This window comes from Anguilla anguilla, chromosome 18 (assembly GCF_013347855.1).
Source record: "Anguilla anguilla isolate fAngAng1 chromosome 18, fAngAng1.pri, whole genome shotgun sequence".
In the NCBI taxonomy this organism is placed as follows: Eukaryota; Metazoa; Chordata; class Actinopteri; order Anguilliformes; family Anguillidae; genus Anguilla; species Anguilla anguilla.
Genome location: NC_049218.1, coordinates 3,582,428 through 3,604,451, shown reverse-complemented (window position 1 = coordinate 3,604,451; position 22,024 = coordinate 3,582,428). Strand labels below are relative to the sequence as shown.

Sequence of the window (22,024 nt, the reverse complement as noted above, 5' to 3'; positions counted from 1 at the left end):
GTGAATGAACTTCTGTGTTTCTTCTGCAGAATGAACTGTGAATTTGAGGTATCCCTGTGTAAAAATAAAATGCGGAATCTCTAATCTGGCTCGTTGCTTGAATTGCGGTCCAAAGGGGAGAGTGGAATCTGCACCTGCTTGTTGGTTTCCACACCTGGTCACCTTTCACCTCTACAGATCCAAAAAGAATGCAAGCACGCAGTATACATTACAAAACCCACTGCCATCTTTGGCTGACCTTTTCTCATTGTAATGCATGCAGGATCTTTGTCTTCATATTTGGTTTTGAAAATTTTGCAACTCTTAAGCTGATATTGTGAAATCTACAAATCAGGATTTGATATCTCAAATTTTGGCATGAAGTACCGCTTGGCCCTCTGATTTTCAGAACACAGACAGTGTTGAGATTGCTTCTGGCCAGTGGGCCAGTGTTTATTTCCTAATGTTTATGTAAGTATGCATCTAAAAATAGGTTTCTTGCTCCTGGCATCCTCACGGTTTCCAGAACCTCTAACTCTTTCTGTGACACTAACAAAACAGTAAGTCTGCCTCCTGTCTGGTTACACGTCCAGTCATACACTAAAAAAGTCTCCAGTGTCCCACATGACTCTACCTCTACGATAAGCACTGCATTTAGGGAAAACTAAGTTGAGGCCTTCAGGTTACTGTTGTCAAACTCAATTTATTTCTGAAATTAGCATTTAAGGGCCAAAGGACTTCTCAAAAAGGGGGGGGGGGGGTGGTGGTAAAAATGTATCTCCGACAAGGATCTTTATTTAAAATAATGGTCATGTACACTCCTTAGGACTGCTCCCCGCCCCCACCCCCCCCCCTTTCATATTTGACATAATCCAACCTTACCTGTTAGCACCCTGAGCAGCTTACATAGGGCCGTGTATTTATAAGAAGCTGGAGCACCAGACGCAGGTCTGTCTTCCCCCACACAATCCCCGGGTACAGCGGCGATGTCCATAAGGTGTGTGCACGGGGATATCCGTGATTACCCAGTGGTGCCAGGGGAAATTCGACATGGGGGAAAATGAATAGAGCAGCGGTGCATAGCAAGGGCCGATTCGTTTCAACAATTTTGCGTCATCTTCTTGCTCTTATTTAATTAGCTCGATCGTACCTTGATCTGACATTTGTGTAAGCACCACCTACAGCCACAGACTGCAATTGTATCCATGTTGCTGCGCTGAAGTACAGGAGAGAACCAGTGTAGTTTACTGAGCTGTTAGAAAACTAAAACTAAGGTAATTGGTTGGAACAAAAACCAAAAGCCCTCCAGGACCGTAGTTGTGCCCCCTCTGTCAGTGAGTGAAGGCTGTGGTTAGCCCCCAACTGTCACACCCCCTCTTGCCTCCTATTCGGCAGATTTTCCTCTTGTAGTGATGTAACTCTGGCACAGGGCCGTGTGTCATTGGCATGGTCATTTCAAACGGCAAATTTAGAGACATTTTAACACTTCTGCAGGTACATCACAGAACTTCAGCGCCTATTTTATTAATAACTCAGGGGCGCATCATAGCCTAAGTCCCAGCAGAGGTGCATTTTAGTTGAACTCTTTCTGAAGTCAACTGACTCAAAGACACCATGAGAACAAATAAGGACAGAGAGATGGAGAGAGAGAGATAACGAATCCCTGAGCCTTAGGTTATGTTTCCATAGCAACACTTCCCCCTGCTTCCTTTATGCATCATTCATTAAAACAGCCAAATTATTTTTAAACCAAAAAAAAAAAAAAAAACCTGAAGGCTGTTTTCAACAATGAAATGAATGAGAAAGCGATGCATATGCATAGGACATTCCCTGACTGGAATAAGTTCCATGAGAGACGGTAACCATACTGTATTAATGTATAGTAAAGTTGTGGTATGCCATGAGTATTAGTGTTAGCTAACATTCTGGATTTGGTTAGCTTACTGGATCTTCCGTGTCATGTGCCATAGATTTCTTCTCAGTAGCAAAGGTAATTAACCTGCTGTTCTGGTTCTTTCCTGTAAATCTGGCTCGATTACATGTCTCAAGGTGGGTGAACATGCAGTTAAAGGTTGACGGTAGTTGATTGCTTGGTTGTAGCCGGTTGAACTTGTGGCTAAAGGTGGTTGATCATGTGGTGGAAGGTTAAAGGTGGTTCATAGCACAGTTAAAGGGGGATTGATTGCTTGGTTAAAGCCAATTGAGCATCCGACTAAAGGTTAAGGGTCATTGATCTCTTGGCTAAAGCTGGCTGAACATGTGGCAAAAAAAGAGAGAGAGACTGTTCACACTGACACAGTGTGGCTGAGAGAGGGTAGACAGGGTGCCCCCTATCCCCCCCCCCCCCCCCCCTCTGGAACAAAGTCACCATTGTGCAGAGGGAAGGCCTCTCGCAGGGGGCCTTGGAGGACGGGGGGTGGGGTTGGGGGGAGGGCAGGGTGATGCTGACATTTGGGCAGGTGTCGTGCCATTAGCATCGCTGTCTCTTCAAAGCCCCCTATCTCAGGCCGCTATATGAAAGGGCTGTGATTGATGCACGGGACGCAGTCTGTGTTCCCCGAATCTGACAGGGAGGGGGCCTCTCTTTCTCTCTTAACTCTGCTGTGGCGGTGCCTTGTTCAGAGCCCCCCTCAGTCCCCCTCCCTCCCCGTTCTCCCCCGTCCCAAACCACCTGCTCTTATCGCTGCATTTGTGAAGTTTAACCACGAGAAGGGCTTTGAACTTCCCCGTGTCAGTAAACGGTCGGAGACGTCACTGTGTGCAATGGTCTCGACCCTCAAGGCAAAAGCCAGTGGCTTCTCTTGGCCACAAACCCTTCAGCTGTATGGCACCTTACCTTGTTCTATAAGAGACTGAAGCATAGGGAAAGGTAGGGGAGAGAAATGGTTTGTTTGACATAAATCAGCGTCCAGCCTCTTAAAGGTCTTTTGTTTAAGTGCTTGGTGAACACTTTAAAATATTTTCCCTGCAATCTTGTGCACATTTTGGAAACATTTGACTGATTTTTATGACTGTGACTTTTAAAGCGTGTACATGATAGGTCTCCCTGGTGGAACCTGCTGGAAGAGACAGAACAAGTGACGACAGTGAAAAAATAGGCCTGTAAAAACATAACTCTTATGTTGATCTCTTAGAAAAAGAAGACGTGGAGATAAAGAATAGGGGGCTCTCTATGCAGCCAGAAGGACTGACGGTTCATCTCCCACGTGACATGCCTCTAGTCTTAAGTACAGTACTTAACCTGACTTCGGTCTGCCTGTATAAATGAATAATGTATAATGGATGTCTAAGCCCCGCACGATAAGGAATTATTCAGAGCAGATGAATAATTGAATATTTCAATTAACGGAATTAATTAAATTAATGTAATTATTGAATCTCTGCGGTCCAAGTTAAACTTGATTGCCATTGATGTCATCTGTACACGATGTCTCTCTCGCTCTCTCTCTCTCGCTCTCTCTCGCTCTCTCTCTCTCTCTCTCTCTCTCTCTCTCTACCTCCCTAAACTCTTTTATTCAACACTGAACACAAGGCACACTCGAGGATGGCATGACTCAGAGCTGGTGGACTGATAGGGAAAGAATAATATCTGTCATTTTGTTATTCTGATAGAGCTCTCTGCCTTTGTGGAAGAAAGGAGATGATTTTCAGCACTTGAGTTAAAGAGGATGGAAGCAGTTTTCAGTGAATGTCTGCTTTGTGTGTGCGTGAGTGTGTGTGTATGTGTGTGAGTGTGTGTGTTTGCAAACATCTTTCTGATTGAAAGCAGTGTTTTTCTTGTTGGTGTGTGTGTTTGTGATACAGTCACATTGTTGTGTGTCTGTCTGTGGGTGTTTGTGTGTGTGTGTGCCAGTGTGTCTTTATTTATTATGGGGCAGGAGACACAGGTAGAGCAGGTATGCAGGGTCCTGGGCAGGAGACACAGGTAGAGCAGGTATGCAGAGTCCTGGGCAGGAGACACAGGTAGAGCAGTTATGCAGGGTCCGGGGCAGGAGACACAGGTAGAGCAGGTATGCAGAGTCTGGGGCAGGAGACACAGGTAGAGCAGGTATGCAGAGTCCTGGGCAGGAGACACAGGTAGAGCAGGTATGCAGAGTCCTGGGCAGGAGACACAGGTAGAGCAGGTATGCAGAGTCCTGGGCAGGAGACACAGGTAGAGCAGGTATGCAGGGTCCGGGGCAGGAGGCACAGGTAGAACAGGTATGCAGGGTCCGGGGCAGGAGACACAGGTAGAGCAGGTATGCAGCGTCCTGGGCAGGAGACACAGGTAGAGCAGGTATGCAGAGTCCGGGGCAGGAGACACAGGTAGAGCAGGTATGCAGGGTCCGGGGCAGGAGACACAGGTAGAGCAGGTATGCAGAGTCCAGGGCAGGAGACACAGGTAGAGCAGGTATGCAGAGTCCTGGGCAGGAGACACAGGTAGAGCAGGTATGCAGGGTCCGGGGCAGGAGACACAGGTAGAGCAGGTATGCAGAGTCCTGGGCAGGAGACACAGGTAGGGCAGGTATGCAGAGTCCGGGGCAGGAGACACAGGTAGAGCAGGTATGCAGAGTCCTGGGCAGGAGACACAGGTAGAGCAGGTATGCAGGGTCCTGGGCAGGAGACACAGGTAGAGCAGGTATGCAGAGTCCTGGGCAGGAGACACAGGTAGAGCAGGTATGCAGAGTCCTGGGCAGGAGATACAGGTAGAGCAGGTAGAGACCTAATCGCAAAGAGAGTCTGTTTCTGCTGCAACACAAATGCAGCCAAGTGTGGAAACACACCTAAACAGACCCTCCCAACCCACCTCCCCCAGCACAAAGGATCAACACTGCAGCAGAACAAAGCCGTCTTTGAACTCATTTCACTTCGAAAAAGCACTCATTACAAAAACAATGATTTCAATTACTTTTTTTTATTCGTATATGTAGGTGCGATATTTGTTCGAACATCACTTCAACATAATCATACATTTTCCCATATCCAACAGTAAGAAACTCTGTGAGGTTTGACCCAAACTTGACACAAAACATGTTTGCACTGCAAAAAAAATGTTTAATTCATCCATTTCTTTGTGTTGAGCCGATGACTTAGCAGATTGTTCCTGGATTGAAAAGGGGGGACCTCTGCTTGTGTCTCTATCCACAGTACTGGAAGACTTGCTTATTCCTTTCTGATATACAGTACAGTACATTTTAGTGTGGTTGCTACATGAATAGAATACAGAAGACATTTGAATTACAGAATTTACAAAACTGCATTACTTCCCTAGCGTATGTAAACTTGGCCCACAGAGAGGCAATAGAATCCTACGGGTGAGGACCTCTATCTTCCATTCATACTGTATAAAAGCCCCGCCCCTGTCCAATGCACTTTAGAAAGGTGTTGTTCTCCATTGGCGAATGTGTTCAGGTCAGCAGCAGCTGTGAGGTGATTCAGTTAACCAGCGTGTGCGAAATAAGAAGACTTGTATTAAACCTGCGATTAAACCTGGATTGTCCGCATGTTGTGCAGTAAAAAACAGAGCGTGTGTTAATCGATATATATGAAGTGTGAATGGCGTTGATACACACTCTCTCTTTGGTACACGTCTGCCCTGTACGGAGATGTAGGATCTATCTTCTCCATCCTGTTCTGCTACCTCACCTCTCATTTTTATCAGGGTCACTTTCCCTCCTAACGGAAGCATTCCGTGTTCTCTCTCCTACCTGGCACCAGGTACCAAAGTGACTCATGTCCGCCCATCTGTTCCCGCACTCTGATCTGTACCCTCCTGACCTTCATGCGTCCTTGTACCGTGAGTCAATTCCTTTACTCACTCTGTTCTCTTGTGTCCCCAAAACCTATTCTATATACACCCCAACTAAATATGCACAACCCCCCCCCCCTCCCATTCTGCCACCCACCGACACACCTGCACACACACACACACACCCACACACACACACATTATACTCAGTCTCAGGGTAAAATTTCACGGGGGGGGGGGGATTTGACAGCATGGTTCATGCACAGTTCCCAGTCAGTCAGCATACTCCCTCCTCTGTACAGACGAATCTCACGCGACACGCGGTGCTGTGTGGCGTACAGCGGGTTTTTGGTGGTAGTGGCTAATCCCTTTGGTCAGCACCAGGCTGGGGTATATCCACACAAATGAAACATGAGGGCACTGAGCACGGGAGGTCCCCACAAAGCGTGACTGGAGTGGGGGCGTGTGGTTTGGGCGGGGTGCTGGCGGTAAGAAGAGGCCGTGGAAATGTCTGAGGAGTGCTAGAGAGTAGCCGGGTGGAGACGAGACACTGAAAAAAAAAACAGAAAGAAAAACAGGAAGAACAGAAAAAATGCACAAAGTAAATGAAAGGGTAAACTGAGGGAATCAGAATTAAGTGAAACAATCCGTTAAAACGGTATGGAAGACTTCAGTGAAATGTTCAGGCCTCAGATGGGTGCGCTCTGACCAATCGGGTGGAAGGTCGCTATGATGTCACAGTTAAAGAGACCCTTTGATCTGGCCGGCAGAGTGCGTCAGCTTCAACCGGACAAACAATTATCGCCATCTGAGGAAACATTTCAGATTTTATGCAAGGCCAACAAAATTAAAGGAAATGCAGAATGCGAGCAATTGGTAATAAGAACAATGGCAACAACAGCAAATAATAATAATAATAATAAGGACAGTTATAATTAATGGCATGGTTAGTGTGAAACAGAAAAAGTTGAAAGACAGGCATAAAAGAAAGAAGAAGAACCTAAACAAATAGGAAACAAATAAATTAAGATAAAATAAAACAAATTTGCTCAGGAGACATTGCAGAAGCTTCAGCAGTTACAGGCACGGCCTTTTTTCTAGCCTTTCTGCCACTCCAGGCCAGATTACAAACCTAGGGGCGCAGGGTGGGGGCTGGTGGAGATGGTGGCCTACTGGCTTCCATGCCACCGATTATCATGGATGCAACTTGCAGATATTTATTTTCTTTTTTCCCCTTCATTTGGTTCTTCCCAGACGAATGGCATCCTCGGAGACCGCCATCGCTGCCTGCGCCTAGAACCGGCCCTGAGTGGTTATTAGCCGTTTTCCTGCTCTTCAGTCTCTGTAAACTTTGACCATATGATAATAAACACGTTTATAAAAAGCAGACTGTCTTCTGTCCACAGAAAGACAGTTTCTGGTGATTTGTTTTCACCAGGATGTAAGTAACTGGAATGCAAAAATTAAGCACAGCGCTGATATGTTACCCAAAGGGAGAAATGAACAAATCTGCAAGGTATCACAAAAGCATAATCTGTAGAATGCAGTCTCCATACATTTGTATGAGACTCATATTCACTGCACCGGCCTGTAACAGGCTGGGAAGCGCAGGGTTGCCGATAGATCCAGCCGCTACTGTCGAGTAAATCTTCTCGAAAACCACAGATGATTTTTGTTAGCGTAAACTTTACTGAAAGTTCGTTTTCTGCATTCAGCCTTCTCCGTGAAGGAAAAACAAACTCCGATTTAATGATAAGGACTCTGGGCAGAAGAAAGAGCGGGTTTTACTCGGTGAGATAAAACCACAGGGAGTCACGCCCGGCCAGCCGCAAAGCGGAACAGGCTAGACCCCCCAGCTGTCAGCTCCAGGTGGAAACACGTCAGCGATTTCGTCCTAATTTGTTCTATTCATTCGAAGAATGGGAAGCAAAAAATAATATTTGTAGTTGTTTTTTTTTTTCATCTGGCATTTAAGGCATGCAGTGACTGACTATTATTCTACCTTTACAAAATAGTCCTTCCGGAACAGATCCTGGAGGAACAGAGGCAATCAAATTGCCTGCTCTAATGAGGACAATTACATTAAAGTCAAAGGCAGTTTTGAATGCCCCCCTCCCCCACAAAACAAGCAAATACCTGATTGATGAGTGGATGGATATCTTAACGATGGGACAGAGATATACCCGTGGTAATGGAGCTGTTGGAATGAGGTGTGTGTGCGTGCGTGTGTGTGTGTGTGCCTGTGTGTGTGTGTGTGTTTGTCTGTGCCAGCTCCTGGCTTTGTGAATGGCAGTTGGCACTTTTGGGAAGGGTGCCCTCCCCTTCCCCTTCCCCCTCCCCCTGGCTCTGTTCAGAATCGGGTGCTCTCATGTTTCAACATGCGGATTTTGGGGAGCCCCCCGTCCCCCCTGTACCCGTACCCCTGGTGCTGGTCCTCCAGTCATCGGCCGCTGCTGCTGGAGGTGGAGCTACTGCCCGAGCTGGAGCCGCTGGAGCTGCGGTCCTCGAAGATGGAGATCTCAATCTGATCACCAGGGGTCAAGGGTCAAAGGGCACCCAACCCAGGTCAGTTTCCCCTCTGGCCCATTCTTTCCCAATTTTTCTGCCTTTTTTTCTGTGAAGCATCTTTGTGACAGTGCTTCTGAAAAAAAAGCTCTATTTCCAAAGAGTGATACATGAATAAATATGATTTCATATTCATATTCACGGTCTTATAAACAGCTGCTCCCCATCTGGTTTGAGCAAAACCACTGATGGTGAACCGCCATTAGAGGCATCGATGCCACCACAGTGTCTGGCTGTCTGCACATGACTTATTGCAGGAGAGACAGCCAATGGGAATAGTTTTTTCCTTAAAGACGGCACGTTTCTGTCCGTATCAATAAGTGTCAATAAATATCAATGAATGTAGCTAAAATATCCTACGGTACATATGATTGGACTCATGAAATAAGAGCAGAGTTAGGTATAAAATCCCGAAACATGCCTTCCTTGCCCCCATCACGCCACCCCGCCCCCCCCCTTGCCCCCAAACCCCCCCTTTTTGCATCATCCCTTCCGGAAAGGATACCACTCGCATGCCTCTTTCAATGGGGTCGGTGATCAGAAGGCCGCGGGGGGCGTAGATCTTCTCGTTCTGCTCCAGGATGTACCTGGAGATCTTCTTCAGCACCTGTTCAGCAGTGGTGGGGAAACCTCCATTAATAACGTGCATAATGTTCTATGAGGGTGTTTCAGTTCATGGATTGAATTTCCTGAACTGACCAAAACTGAAACTTTACCGATCAAAATTGACCCCAACCGTTAAGAACCCCAACCGCCCCACATTCAGGCAGGCATAAGCACGCACAAGCACACAAATACACATACATGTACACACACATGCAAGCACATTCAGAAACACACACACACACACACACACACTTCCCAGGCCAGGGCAGCCCCATATTTAGAGGAAGGGGGTCCCTGGGGACTGCAAACCCACACACAGACAACACAGAAGTTAGTTTTGATGAAGCAACACTTCCCCTCTTGGCTCATAATACACTCCAGCTTTTACGCCAGTCTATTCATGTGTGGTCTCTTATCGTGCGTCAACACTGGTGCATGCCCTCTCAGGACCCCGAATCGCATCTTTCACTGTGAGTGTTTTTCCAGATTTTTTTTAAAAGATAGGACAAACAAACATCATTCATTCAGAACCGCACTACAGGGTAGTGATAAGATCTTCGTATTGCACTGCAAATCTGCGGAACATGAAAGAGCGTGCTTCCGTTCGGCCGACCCGTTCAGCGTTTGCGTGCGATGTGATGCAGGAGTTCCGGAATTTTCCATTTCCTTCGTTTTTTTTTGTTCCATTTGAGGGTTCGTATAAAACGGGGGCGTAAACGAGCTGGAGGCAATTGTAAGTGTGTCCTTCCGGAAGGTGTCTGGTGGCCCTGAAAGCGGGGTGTGTTTTGATTGGCAAGGCCAAGCGTGGCCAGCGGCTAACAGGTGCGGGAACATGCAGAACAGAAGCGGAGCATTCATGTGTGGCAGGGCACCAGGCAGTACATTTTTATCTCCTAGTCCTTTCATTCAGACGCCTGTGTGCTTTGATACCAGCCGGCGTGTTCTAACGGGTCATTTCAAATGGGCTGTGGACACACTGCTGTGAAGAATACAGAGTGCACGTCTGCCAAGGCAATCGAGAGGAAAATGTAAATTGCAGCACCAGTATTACTGACTCCTCTTTCAAGCGCTTATACAACGGCTTGGCTTGAGTACTCAATTCCGATTGACTGCAACGTGTCACGGACATTATTTTTCCGTAAACCGCTGGCTATGAAGCAGCATCGTCAAAAGATTAATTGCAGTTCTTAAATAGTGCACATCAACGGACTCAATAAAACAAGCACGGACAATTTTGATTTTTTTTTTTGTTGTTATAAATTGCTCGCAAACCAAGCGTTATAATGTCATACCTAGAACAGTGTTAATGATCTCAAGATCAGCCACTGCCAACTCAAGTATAGTCGGCTTGATGTCCATGAATGAATGTAAAGTAGCTAGTCTAGTTATAGCATGTCTTAAGGTTGCCAACCATCCCATAAAATAATGAATCGTCCCCTAATTTGTAAAGTAAAAAATGTGTTCAGTATTTTGTTCGGTATCTTTGATTATATATTGTTTATCCTCGGTTTTGAATATAATTCAGTAGTTAGCTAGCTAGCTATGCATGGTAAGAAACATTTTGTGAGACCTCAAACCAAACCGAATTTTAATATATGGATAAATTTGCCACATAACCATCCCCTGATTTAATTGGCTAAAAGCTTGTTCTCTCCCCTTCCACCTCAGCTGATGTGTGGTGAGCGTTCTGGCGCAAAAAAAAAAGGCTGCCATGCATCACCCAGGTGGGTGCTACACGTTGGCGGTGGCTGAGGTGAGTTTCCCCTTCATCACTGTAAAGCACTTTGAGCATCTGGAAAAGTGCTATTTACATGCAATGTTTCATTCATTCATTCATTCATTATTATGGCCAGGTTTACACACAGCATGGTTCTGGAACGGGAGCGACAGCTGAACTAGTGAGAGGCGGGCATGAAAACCATAATAACAGCTGTGCTGTCACCAGTCCATAATTTGTGACACTTGGCATCATTTCCCGTCAGTTTTTGAGCCGGTACGCCACCCAGTTGGTGCGCTCAGCTAAGAACATGGTTCAGATTATGAAGCAGCGAACTGACAAACTGACATATTTGCACATTTGTTGGAGATCAACAAACGTATCAGCACAGCTGTCGTGTTTGTTTACAATGTAATAAATGGCAAGGGGTTTTATTGTGTACTGCTGACAAGAGCCTTTTGAATAATAATAATAATAATAATAATAATAAAACTTTGAGTGCTTTCCTTACATGGTTTGCAAAGTTTTCTTGCCCTAAAAGTATACATATAATAAAGAAATAAAACAAAATAAAGACAATTAATATTGAACAAAACAGTAATACAGCTATAATAATAAAGTAAAAGACTACAAATATTAAGGCTTTTATTTTCCAATTTTGTCAGCTCTGGTTGGGCATAATGGGTTTTTTTGAGAGAAACTATTCTTGTATTAGTTGTAGCAATCACCTATGGTGTTTGACTAATTTCCTTCAGTGTGTGTTACTTTGTCTGCGCTTATTTCAATGTTTCTTCTCAATTTCGAGATTCGCTTCGAGATTCCTTTGGCTCAGTGGTTGATTGCAGGGCTATGAGGATCAGCTGCTGATCAGTGCCTTGGAGACCTGGCTGTTAATGAGTCATTGAGAGCAGCTGTTGTGCATTCTTCTGTTAACCAATCAGGGTGTGACCACACCCTTCCTGTTGGGAATAAAAGAGGCAGGAAATGCCTTGCTCATGTTCCACTTCTGATCCTGATGTCTCCCACTACACTCCTCATCTCAGCAGCCTAATTAGTGAGGATCTCTACTCATCATTAGGACTTTGTTTGAGAGTTTCTTTGCTCTGGTTGTCAGACAAATGCTGTGTTTGTAAGGGTACTGAGAAGCCAGGTCATTTCAGGGTGTTGCATTTTAAGAAACAGACTTTCGCTGAGTCACCTGCACTAGGGTGGTTAGCAAAGCTAGCCATGGCTATTTATTGCAAGTTTATACTGCTTGCCAAAATGGCTGCCTAGGCCTGCAGGCATTACTAGTTTTTATTTTAATTTTAAGTTGAGCAGCAAAATCCTCATATCACATCTACACAATTCCTGTTGTTTATAGTCTGTTCAATAGAGAAAAGAGGCTGTAAATGATAAAGGGAAAGGAAGAAACTGCCGATAAATACTTTGATTTCCTTTTTGGAAGAGGCATTTGTTCATGAAAGTACATTGAAGAGGAATTTTTAAACACACCAACTTCTACTATATAAATTTATTCCTCCTTTCCTTATTTTTATGTGGTTGTAACTGGTACTCAGACTCCTTCCTGATCCTCAGGCGTTGGGGGGAAAATGGGTAGTTGTGGTTGACCCAAGAATGACCTTTCAGTTTAGAACCTTCCTGGAAATTTATGGTGAATTCCTCCCAACACATGCATTCATTTGCCTGAAATGTTTTTTTTTTTTTTTTGTTTTGTTTTTTTTTCTGTGCTGTTAAGAACAATGACATAGTCAAAGACTGTGTTAGTGGAACACTCTTTACATTTTATCTCAAAAAAACCAAATGGAAATAGAACTTAAAATTCTCCCGATATTCTGGAGAGGGCGTTAGCTGGAGCGGGTAACGTAGAGCGAAGCGAAAGGCGGCGCCCAACCTTCTCGTAGCGCGTCTCCATGCAGAGGAAGATGACGTAGGCCGTGGCGCAGGCCATGCAGCCCTCCAGATAGGACTGGCCGCCGATCTTCTCCGCCTCCGCGTAGAAGTTATTCAGCGTCTTCACCGTGTCCTCGAACAGAGACCGCTCGACCTGCCCCCGGAAGCCGAAAGGGACACGGTGGTCAACGTTTCAGGAGTGCCGCGTGACTTCACTTTCTTAACGTGTTTGCAAACCTAAATTGCACTAATCGCCCTCGTTTCGTGTCAGTTGGTCTGGATATAAGAGTGCATTCAAAATAAATTCAGTGCACTGGAGCATTCTTTAGCGAAACCGAATTTATTCTGCTTCCACCGAGCCATTCAATTGCTTCCCACAGTACGTCAATAATTAACCATTCTTTTTTTTTTTAAAGAGAGAGACCGCGTTTTCAATTAAGCTGAATTAATGACCAAAAATAAAGAGCTTGGAGGCCGCGATGTGGAATGAAACATTCTGAGACGTCGGCTGCTCTCCTGGGCGGAACGTAGACGTGACCGTTCCCTGCACTCTCCTCTGTTCTTCACTTTTTTTATTATTTATAAATTATTTTTACATCTCTCACAAGTTGTGACAGTCGGCACAAAACTCATGGTTTCAACACCGGTAACCAAGGGAACAGAATGACGGCAGTTCTTTTCTAAAAATATCCTATCCTGTTTGATTCGATCTGAGCGGCTGCCATTTATTTGCCGCTGTAATGTTTTATTAACACTTCAACGAAGTTCGTTAAGATGTGGAGTGTCCTGACATTTCAAAGAGGATGGCTGAGTAATCGCTGCCGGTCCCACAAAACTCTTATGAAAATGTAAATTCATAGTGCCCTCCAGAATTATTGGCACCCTCAATTAATATGAACAAAAAAGAAAATGCTGTATAAAAATTATCAAATGCTTTCCATACTCAGCAATATGAGGACCTTTAAGAGAAACACACTGCACACCTCAGCTTCATTACAAATTCTACTTCCTGCAAACATCAGAGTCTGTGTCTGTTCCAGAATTGCAAACAACAGTAACTCAAATGTGGCATGCTAAAAATATCATTCCATCTTTTTTTCTTTTTTTTTGTCTACCTTGGGAAGAGATTCTGCAGGCACCACTGATTCTTCGTTATTGCCATTGATGGGGAAATGGGCATTTTCAGTCATTTAGCTATTTTTTATAGCCGTTGCCTGATTTATAGAGGTCAACAACCTTGTCTCATTTCATTTATGACTTCTCTGACCTTCCCCACGTTGATGGATGCCTGAGGGATTTTGACATGTGTCACCTCAAATCTATATCCCAGTGCGGCAGGAAGTTCCTAAAGGTTCAGATGAACTTAAGTTTGTTTTTAAACAATCATTTTTTTATTTAACCTTTATTTAACCAGGAAAACTCCCAAAATCTCTTTTGCAAGGGGGGCCAAGGGGGACATTAGAATTAAAGTTTAGATTTCCTTCGTGCTTCGAGTGCAAGCTGATAAATAACCATGTCAGTAAAAAAATTTAAAAAAATTTTTTAAGTTACATTAAATTTTTCATTGCTTGATGCCCTTCAGGTTCAGATGAGAACACATGTGCATGTGACTTTAGAGTAAATGGTTTAAGAAATGGATGGATGGATGGATGGATTAACCCTGCCCACACCTTCTTGGCTTTAGCATTAGTCATTTGGTCCACGGCAGTAAGTCTGCTGAGAGAGATCGCGGGAGCAGACTCACCCTGCTGTCCAGCTCGGAGGGGAACTTGGTCTGGAACTTGCAGACTGTTCCCTCGCTGTAGTCCCGCTGGATGAAGACCTTGGTGGCCAGCGAGGCGCTGTGCTGCATCTCCTGCAGGGTGTGGAACTGTGGAGAGATAGATTAAGTGATATTAAATGTAAAATGTGAGGTTTAATCTTTGTGACTGTAGCTAAGGGTCAGTTTTTCAAACAGCGACTTCTCTCTTTGCTTGACAATGCTTCTTGTAAACCTATCAATATGACACATCGTTTCGCATTGTAAATGGAGTTACAGTGCATGTACCATCCATTTTAGATTCCTCTTCAGGCATAAAAGTTTTAAACAAACCGGCAAGTTTTTGTTTCACAGATTCACATAACCAGTCTTGGAAATCTCAGGGGTAGTGATTTGGTGAAGCAATACGTACGCGATGGAGTTACACAGCAAGGTCACAGTTTGCTAAATTACAAAAAAAAAAAAAAAAAAAACTGCAGAGCAGGGAGATGGGGAAATTTATGAGGGGATCACTTTCTTGTTAAGTAGTCGCTGACAGGGCTGTTCGCTTTCCCATTCCACCTGCGTCAGCCTGTAGAACATTCCGGAACAGTCCAGAAATTTGCACAGCCAGCCAAAAACATGGGTTCACACACGCAGCCTCGTAGGATAGGTACGGAATGTTACACATCTATATAAAGTCCATCACCTGCTTAAAAATACTTCACATTATTTTGTGGGGTATTTTAAAAATATATATTCTCTCAAACTTGCAGGCTTATTCGCATCAGTTTCAGTATAACTGTTTTTTTATTAATTTTTTTGTAATGCAATTTATACATACTTACTTCCGTTTATTTTATTAGGAAAATGAATGAGTCTCTCTCTTTCTCGACAATCTCTCCTTCCCTGTCTTCTGTCTTCCTACTGCTCGCTCTCACTGCAGCTCAAAGCTGTTGAGCTGAAGTACTTCATCAGCACTCTGTGTCACAGTGTGCTACACGTGAGTTACACGTGCGCTAAACAGCAGCTATGTGTTGAGACACCTGGCACATGACAGCCATCGCCACGGATACCCCGATGACTCACTGCGCTTAGAGCTGAGCTGATTGGTCGCCTCCTGCTCTGGACGAACGTGCAGTAAATGTTCTGGAAAAGTTCAACAGCCTGTTCCTGCCACTTTTACAATGAAATCAGGGTACACAAAATCCAATATATAAGGGCTCAGTGCGTTTTTTAAAATCATTCTGGCACATAATGTCCTATACAGCTGTGCACACCAGTGCTGATTCTCTCCTACACTGGACCATTGTAAAATGGTATCAGTTTTTCACGGCCGTTTTGAATGAACCACCACTGCACACCAAATATCAGGACAGGCACAGGAAACTGAGGGACAGGAAGCAGGGTGAACATACAAAGATAGCTCTTCCCAAAGTGAGTAGTCAAGGCAGCACATATGACTGGAAAATCCTGAAGATGGCAGGAAATAAATGATTGAACAGTTTGAGAGCCCGGCTCTCCGGGTACTGCTCTCCCCCATGTTGTTCACATTAAATGTGTCATTCATAATTAACGGGGTCTGGCTGGGGGAGGCTGGCATTCAATCAGAGACACGGGCCCTGTTGGCATCGGCTGCAGCATCTCCCACTCCTGGAAGCTCACCCAATCAATACCGCAGCTCTGACCAGCTGTGTTCCTCCACATATACAAGTGCAGAGTGACAACACCCAACAGCTATCCTGTACCCTCAGACCCTCTTACTCAAATCATGCTCTGCGAGGGCCGAGATAAGCTGGTTTTCCCACCCTCCCTTGAGTCAGCTGTGAATACAGTCTGGCCAATCAGTAGCGCTAATTGTTTTGTTAATTACCTGGGAGAAAAGAAAGAAAAAAAACCGGGGCCGGATCTGGAATTGGGTGTGAGCATCCATGTCCTAAGAGAACTGACTGGAGCGATGTCACAACCTCGTGCTCAGTCACTGAACACAAGCTCATGCTCAGTCACTGAACACTGCGGATGTGTTCTGCCAAGTCTTGGGGGAGAGGTGGAGGAAGCACATTTGGACAGGCAGCAGGCTGTCTGTGATAGACATTACATTACAGGCATTTAGCAGACCCTCTTATCCAGAGCGACTTACGCATTTTTTTTTACATACCATTTACATTGTATCCATTTATACAGCTAGATATACACTGAAGCAATGCAGGTTGAGTACCTTGCTCAAGGCTACAACGGCAGTGCCCTACCTGGGAATCAAACCTGTGACCTTTAGGTTACAAGACCAGCTCCTTACCCATTATACTACGCTGCTGCCCATGCTAGCTGATAGCTTGCGCCGTGGGAGGCCAAAGCTTGCCATGGTGGAGTTCCCTCCATTAGCGGAACGAGCATCCCATGGCGGTCAGAAGGGCAGAGACATCGGCCATTTCTGAGGCTGAATAAAGACCTGGGTCTTCAACTGCCTTGGTTCCTCCACCCCAACCCTTTCTACTAATCACTTACTGTAATTTGTATTATCATCCTAATGTTGTAGCTTGCACTCCCCCCTTGTTTGACTTGGCATAAGTTAGGTCAGAATAATGTTCACTGCGTGAACCGAACTGTGTTCTTGGCTATGAATTACTGTACGAAATGAGCATTGTGCCTCGTCGAACCTGTGTTTTGTAGTTCCAATGACCTTGCTATGCACTTTCGTACGTCGCTTTGGATAAAAGCGCCTGCTGAATAAATGTAATGTAATGGTCTAGAACTTTTACAAAGCACTTACACCCGATAACGTGAAAGATAAAAACAAGACAAAACAAAAATTTTGAGCCTGCTGGCCTTGTGCCCAGCCTTGGGATGCCCATGTTACGAACTGGCCTCATGCCTATAGCCTCTCCGTACAGAATGTGGGGGGGTGGGGGGGTGGGGGGGGGTCTGCCGTCAGCCAAGAGCAGTCAGCAGGGGGAGCCGGAACAAGGCTTTAAGGGGGTGTTATTTTATATTAACAGGGATATAACCACAACAACAACAACAACGAGAGAGAGGGAAAACGTGGGGGCGGCTTATACCCCACACAGTTTGCAAGGCAAAAATGCAAGGCGGCAAGACCACAGCAAGCCCACCAGGAGCCAAAATGCCCCCTGAATGGGATATCTTACAGTAGGAGATATTTCCTCTGACTGAAAGTCTGAAGGGCTTTTTGTATTTGATGGACCACCTACGCATTTATTGTGCAGTCATGTCTGGATATTGAATCAAACGCAAAAATGTTCAAATTCTTTATTTTATTTTTTTTAAAACATATTCCTGTACAGACATAAAAATAAATAAAATCAATTTTTTAAATAAAAGTTGCTGCATTGCAGCTCATATTGGCCTTGTGACAAAAACACATCTTTGTGTGTCAGGCTTGCACGTGATCTCAGTGAGATATAAAACATACCCAGTAATTACTGTACATGCCCTTCAGTCTTATTGTCATTGTCATATTGTCAATGATATTGATTTTTACCTAGCCATCAAACGTAAAGCAGATGTCCTGATTTGAAGGATTAAGCCAAATGAAACCTAAAACCTATAAATATATATTATGCCCTGGAAACTCAGTCCCCATTCTGTAAATGGTGGAACGATGGAAAATTACTGCACACACTTCAAGAGGGCTGTTCTCTGTTCTTCAGATTATGGGAGTGAAAAACATAGTGGTGCTGGGTGCTCAGTGGGTAATTAATCAAGGCCTGTCTTGTTGCTTTGGAGACGAGCCCAACTGCTGCCATGGATTCTCATCAGCAGACGTGTGTGCTGTGATCATACGTGGTGTGCAGGACAACCTGAAGCTTGTCCATGGTTCAAACCCAGGGAAAGTATTTGATTGGTCACACATGTTTATAAAAGGGCTGCTTTCTCAGCTCATCCAAGCAAACACCTTTTCTAGGGTTAATCTTCAAATATTATATAACACACACACACACACACACACACACACTGTGGACTTCCCGACCATGCGGAGGTTGCAGTTGACAACACAGGATTAGAAACACAGCAGTCAGAGTCAAAGGTTGTGGTTAGAAAAATATATATATATTTATTGAAACTGATTACTGGGGAAGGGTAAGGGGAGAAAAAAAAGCAACTTAAGTTCTTCCCTTCCTCTCCAGGGCACTGAGGCTCCTCCTGGGAAGAGATAAAGGAGAAGGGCATATTAGATGGTACCTGGGGGGTGCAGAGCAGTCAGGTCCTGGGCTGTACCCTTTCTCCGTCTTCCCCTCATATTTTAGGGCTATTGTCCTTCAGCCCCCTGTCTGTGGTGCGAGAATCCAGACTTGCACAGGCAAGGCAGAACTCCAATACTTCACTATTTCAATTCTTCAGTTGTTCAGTCACTTCAGCAGTTTCTCTGGCGCTTGTCCACCAGGCAGTCCTTCTGGTCTCCGCAGGTGTAGCTCAGGTCCTTCCTCACCGTGCGCTTAAAGAAGCACCTGCAGCCCTCACAGCTGCACACCCTGCAGTGCTTCCCTTTTCTCTGCATGCCCATGGCCAGGCACTTCGGGTAGCGGCAGCACTGGCAGCGGTTTTCTCTGGCGTCTGGGGGGGAAAGGGCCTGGATGCATCAGTCAAGCACCACCCGGTCCATGAGTGGGGGCGGGGAAGACAATCTCCTTCCACCAGCCAGCGCAGGAGCAGGTGAAGAGAGAAGCCAGGTGTGGCTCTGTTGAGTAGTCCCAGCAACATTGCCACTCTGTTGTTCCTCTGCTCCTTAAAAGCCCTGTGAGCTAATCAACTTTAGCTGCCTCAGGTGTGCTCCAGCAGAGTGGGAAATTCCACAGTCCTGCACTCTGCTGCAGCTCTGTCCATGGTGCTGAACCTGGGGAATCTCACCTGGTCTGCACAGTGCTTTCCCTTAGTCCTGAAATCCTCCAATAGGTAGTTGGGGAGGTAATGACCTCTTACCACTTGTCCTAGTGGTAGGGCTGGCTGCTGTGGTGTTGCTGGTGTTTCTTCGTGGAGCACCGATAAGGGATCGGGGTGCCACAACACACACACACACACACACGCACGCACACACATGTCCATACAACGTACACGTAAACATGCACACACACTCACAAACATGCATACACATACTTAGAGGCAAATATACTCATTGTTGCTGATGCGACTGGCAAGATATTTTTAAATGTGTGTCTTAAATAAATTGCTCTTATTCTGTTTTCCCAAAAACTCGCCATTTTTACGATACGTATGTATTATTTCTCTAAGGGCAAACATCTAAGCGCCACTCTTCCAAACATTATCTCTTATACACCGACTGCAGCCGTTCAACATTCCTCATACAGGAATCTTATAAAGCAAATTAAATCACTCACTTTTGTATTTAACAATTCATCATTACATTCATTTCCTGAAACCAAGAGCAAGCACCTCCTACATTATTGACTGTGGTTGTGTACTATAAGGTCAAGTCGTGAAGCAGCCTACAGCAAAGTCTCCTTAATTCCTTATTCATCCGGAGTTCCGTGTAGCGCGAGCGTGTTAGAATACACTGCGCCTGTTTGTGCTGGGAGCTACTGTCCGCGGTCCTGACAAGTGTTCACGTCTCGCGGGGGTGAATTACCATCAGCAGCCTGTAGTACAACGCTGTGACCTGGCACTGATCGCTCGCAGCTCCTCGCTTCACCTCCTACACTAGAGACAAACGTCTTGTGTTTTCCCGAGGCAGCTGAATGCAAAACACCCCCCAATAACCTCCCACCACCCCCTTAATTTCCTGATGTATAGCTAGACTACTCGCTGTTAAATCTAAAAAAAAAGAAAGAAAAAAAACAACCAAGACTCCAAGACACTATGCATTTTCTTATTATTTTGTATTGCTAAATTATGAAGGTGAATCCCCATCCACTTTGAGAGTTTACATGGGGAGCCTTTCAACGTTAATGCACCATAATTTGTCCATCGTGTTTATTGCGGAATATTGTCGTGTTCGAAGTATTTCCCCATTAATAACCTGTCGCGTGTTTTAGTTAATATACAATACTTTGTGTATGCGAGTAGAGACATAACTTATCTCTCTTGAAATTATCTTTGTCGCAGTTCGGTGTAATAGCAGTTCACGTGTGTCCGGAATCGAAGAAACCCTATTTGTGCACTTGTAGCTTTTTTGCATGCTATAATGAAACGAATTGACACGGAATACGATTCTAGACCAGCTTGGGATTTCCGTCTAATTTAACTGCTTATAAGGCAGAACATTGGCTAAATTTATTTCGATTTAGCCGTAGGGCAGGTGCATTGGAATTCACCAGACACAATCGTCCCCTTAAATCAACGGGCATGTGTATGTCTGTAACTAATAACGCAAGTAATAATTTTTGTTCGGCGAAAAAAATTCAGCATTATTTTTTAGGTCATTTCACAATGAAAATATTTTCCATTCAATGTGTCGTACGTAACAGCAGGCGGGTATATAGAAGAATAATCTGCTTCTTACCTCTGTCGCCATGTTGCCATTAGACAGTGGAGGATCTGTCCCGGTGCTGAAATCGTTCCAACTAGCTGTAGTGGGACACCACGACTGAGCGTCGCCGGAGGGCGGGGCAAAGTGACGGCCGCGCAGGAAACAGACGCCGCGAGGGTCGTAACCGTTACACGCAGGGGATATCACGCGACCTCCATTACTCCGAGGTGAAAACAGAGGGAGTCAGACTGTCCGTCGGGTTCTGCTGCTATCACCAAAAGGGAGACTAAGAGGTGGAGACGTTGTTAAAGTAATCACTTGATAAATTAATTGCACAGCAGCATTAATATATTCAAATAAATGGTAGTGGCATGCACGTTGCTTCTGAGAAGAGAACTTTTTCTCTCTTTTTTTTGGTTCCCGGTTTTCATTTTCGTGTGTAGCGTGGTTTTTCATATTGTGTGATCAGTGTATTCTCGTCGCTGCATGTAGCCTAATACACGTTATTTCAGACCACAGTGCGTAGCTTACTTATCAACATAAAATGTGGCTTTAATTTTTCTATATACAGGCACGGGTTGGTGAAAGCCAAAAGGAAGCCTTTAACACACAATGTCTGTGTCCAGCTGTCAAACATGATTGCTGCCCATACCATTACAGATCAGCAATCTCATAGAATTCATTGGGTTCGATGATTGCTCATGCTCTGTTGTATAACAGCTAAGGAACATGCATAAAGGACACTAATGGGGTATGATGTTTGGCTGCATCTTTTTTTTTTTTCGAAACCCAAACTCCCTCCCTAATTTGTGACATCCAATTAGCTATTTTTAGCCGTGTTCATGTGGCGATCCCCATGGTAGGAGGGGGTGTAAGCTCTGCAATGCTGCTGCCAGCCGGTTTGTTCTCATCTATGAGCTCAGTGGGAGGAAAACTCTTCGGGGGCCTGATTTACTAAGACCTTCAGCCTGTGCAAAACCATCCAGCTCGTGTAAAAAAAAAAAAAACAATGACATGCCCAATGATTGGTCATGGTATTTGTTTTGCACCAATCATTGGCTGTGTTATTACTGTCCGCTGAAAGGTTTTGCACATGCTGAAGGTCGCAATAAATCAGGTCCTTAATGTGCAGCTTTGGCAAGTAGTCTGCGCAAGTGCGATAGACCAGCAGGGGTCGCTAGAGAGCAAAGAAACACAAACTTCTAACTGACTGAACCCTCCTGCCTCTAGGTAACGGGTCCTCAATCTTATCCATATTGGGTCGGTGTGGGTGCAGGCTTTTGTTTCAACCAAGCAGTGACACACCTGATTCTACTAATCAAAGTGTTCAGCAAATACACTAGTGCAGGGATCATC

At 45.0% G+C, this 22,024-nt stretch overlaps 2 protein-coding genes across 2 annotated transcripts in view; one reads left to right on the top strand and one right to left on the bottom strand.

Moving 5' to 3' along the window:
* The window catches only part of crtac1b (cartilage acidic protein 1b), a 55,290-nt gene extending 55,206 nt beyond the window's left edge, over nucleotides 1-84 (top strand). The window contains exon 15 of the mRNA XM_035399665.1: nucleotides 1-84. Within this exon, the coding sequence (XP_035255556.1) occupies nucleotides 1-8 (8 nt within the window). The 3' untranslated portion in view covers nucleotides 9-84.
* Nucleotides 85-4,853: 4,769 nt separating this feature from the next.
* Nucleotides 4,854-20,943, bottom strand: LOC118217663 (golgin subfamily A member 7B-like). Its single transcript, XM_035399607.1, has 5 exons — nucleotides 20,702-20,943; nucleotides 14,233-14,358; nucleotides 12,490-12,642; nucleotides 8,778-8,879; nucleotides 4,854-8,231 (listed from the first exon to the last, which is right to left on the bottom strand). Exons 1-5 carry the CDS (start codon nucleotides 20,711-20,713, stop codon nucleotides 8,148-8,150), a joined length of 477 nt encoding a protein of 158 aa, XP_035255498.1. The 5' UTR covers nucleotides 20,714-20,943; the 3' UTR covers nucleotides 4,854-8,147.
* Between the last annotated feature and the right edge of the window lie 1,081 nt (nucleotides 20,944-22,024).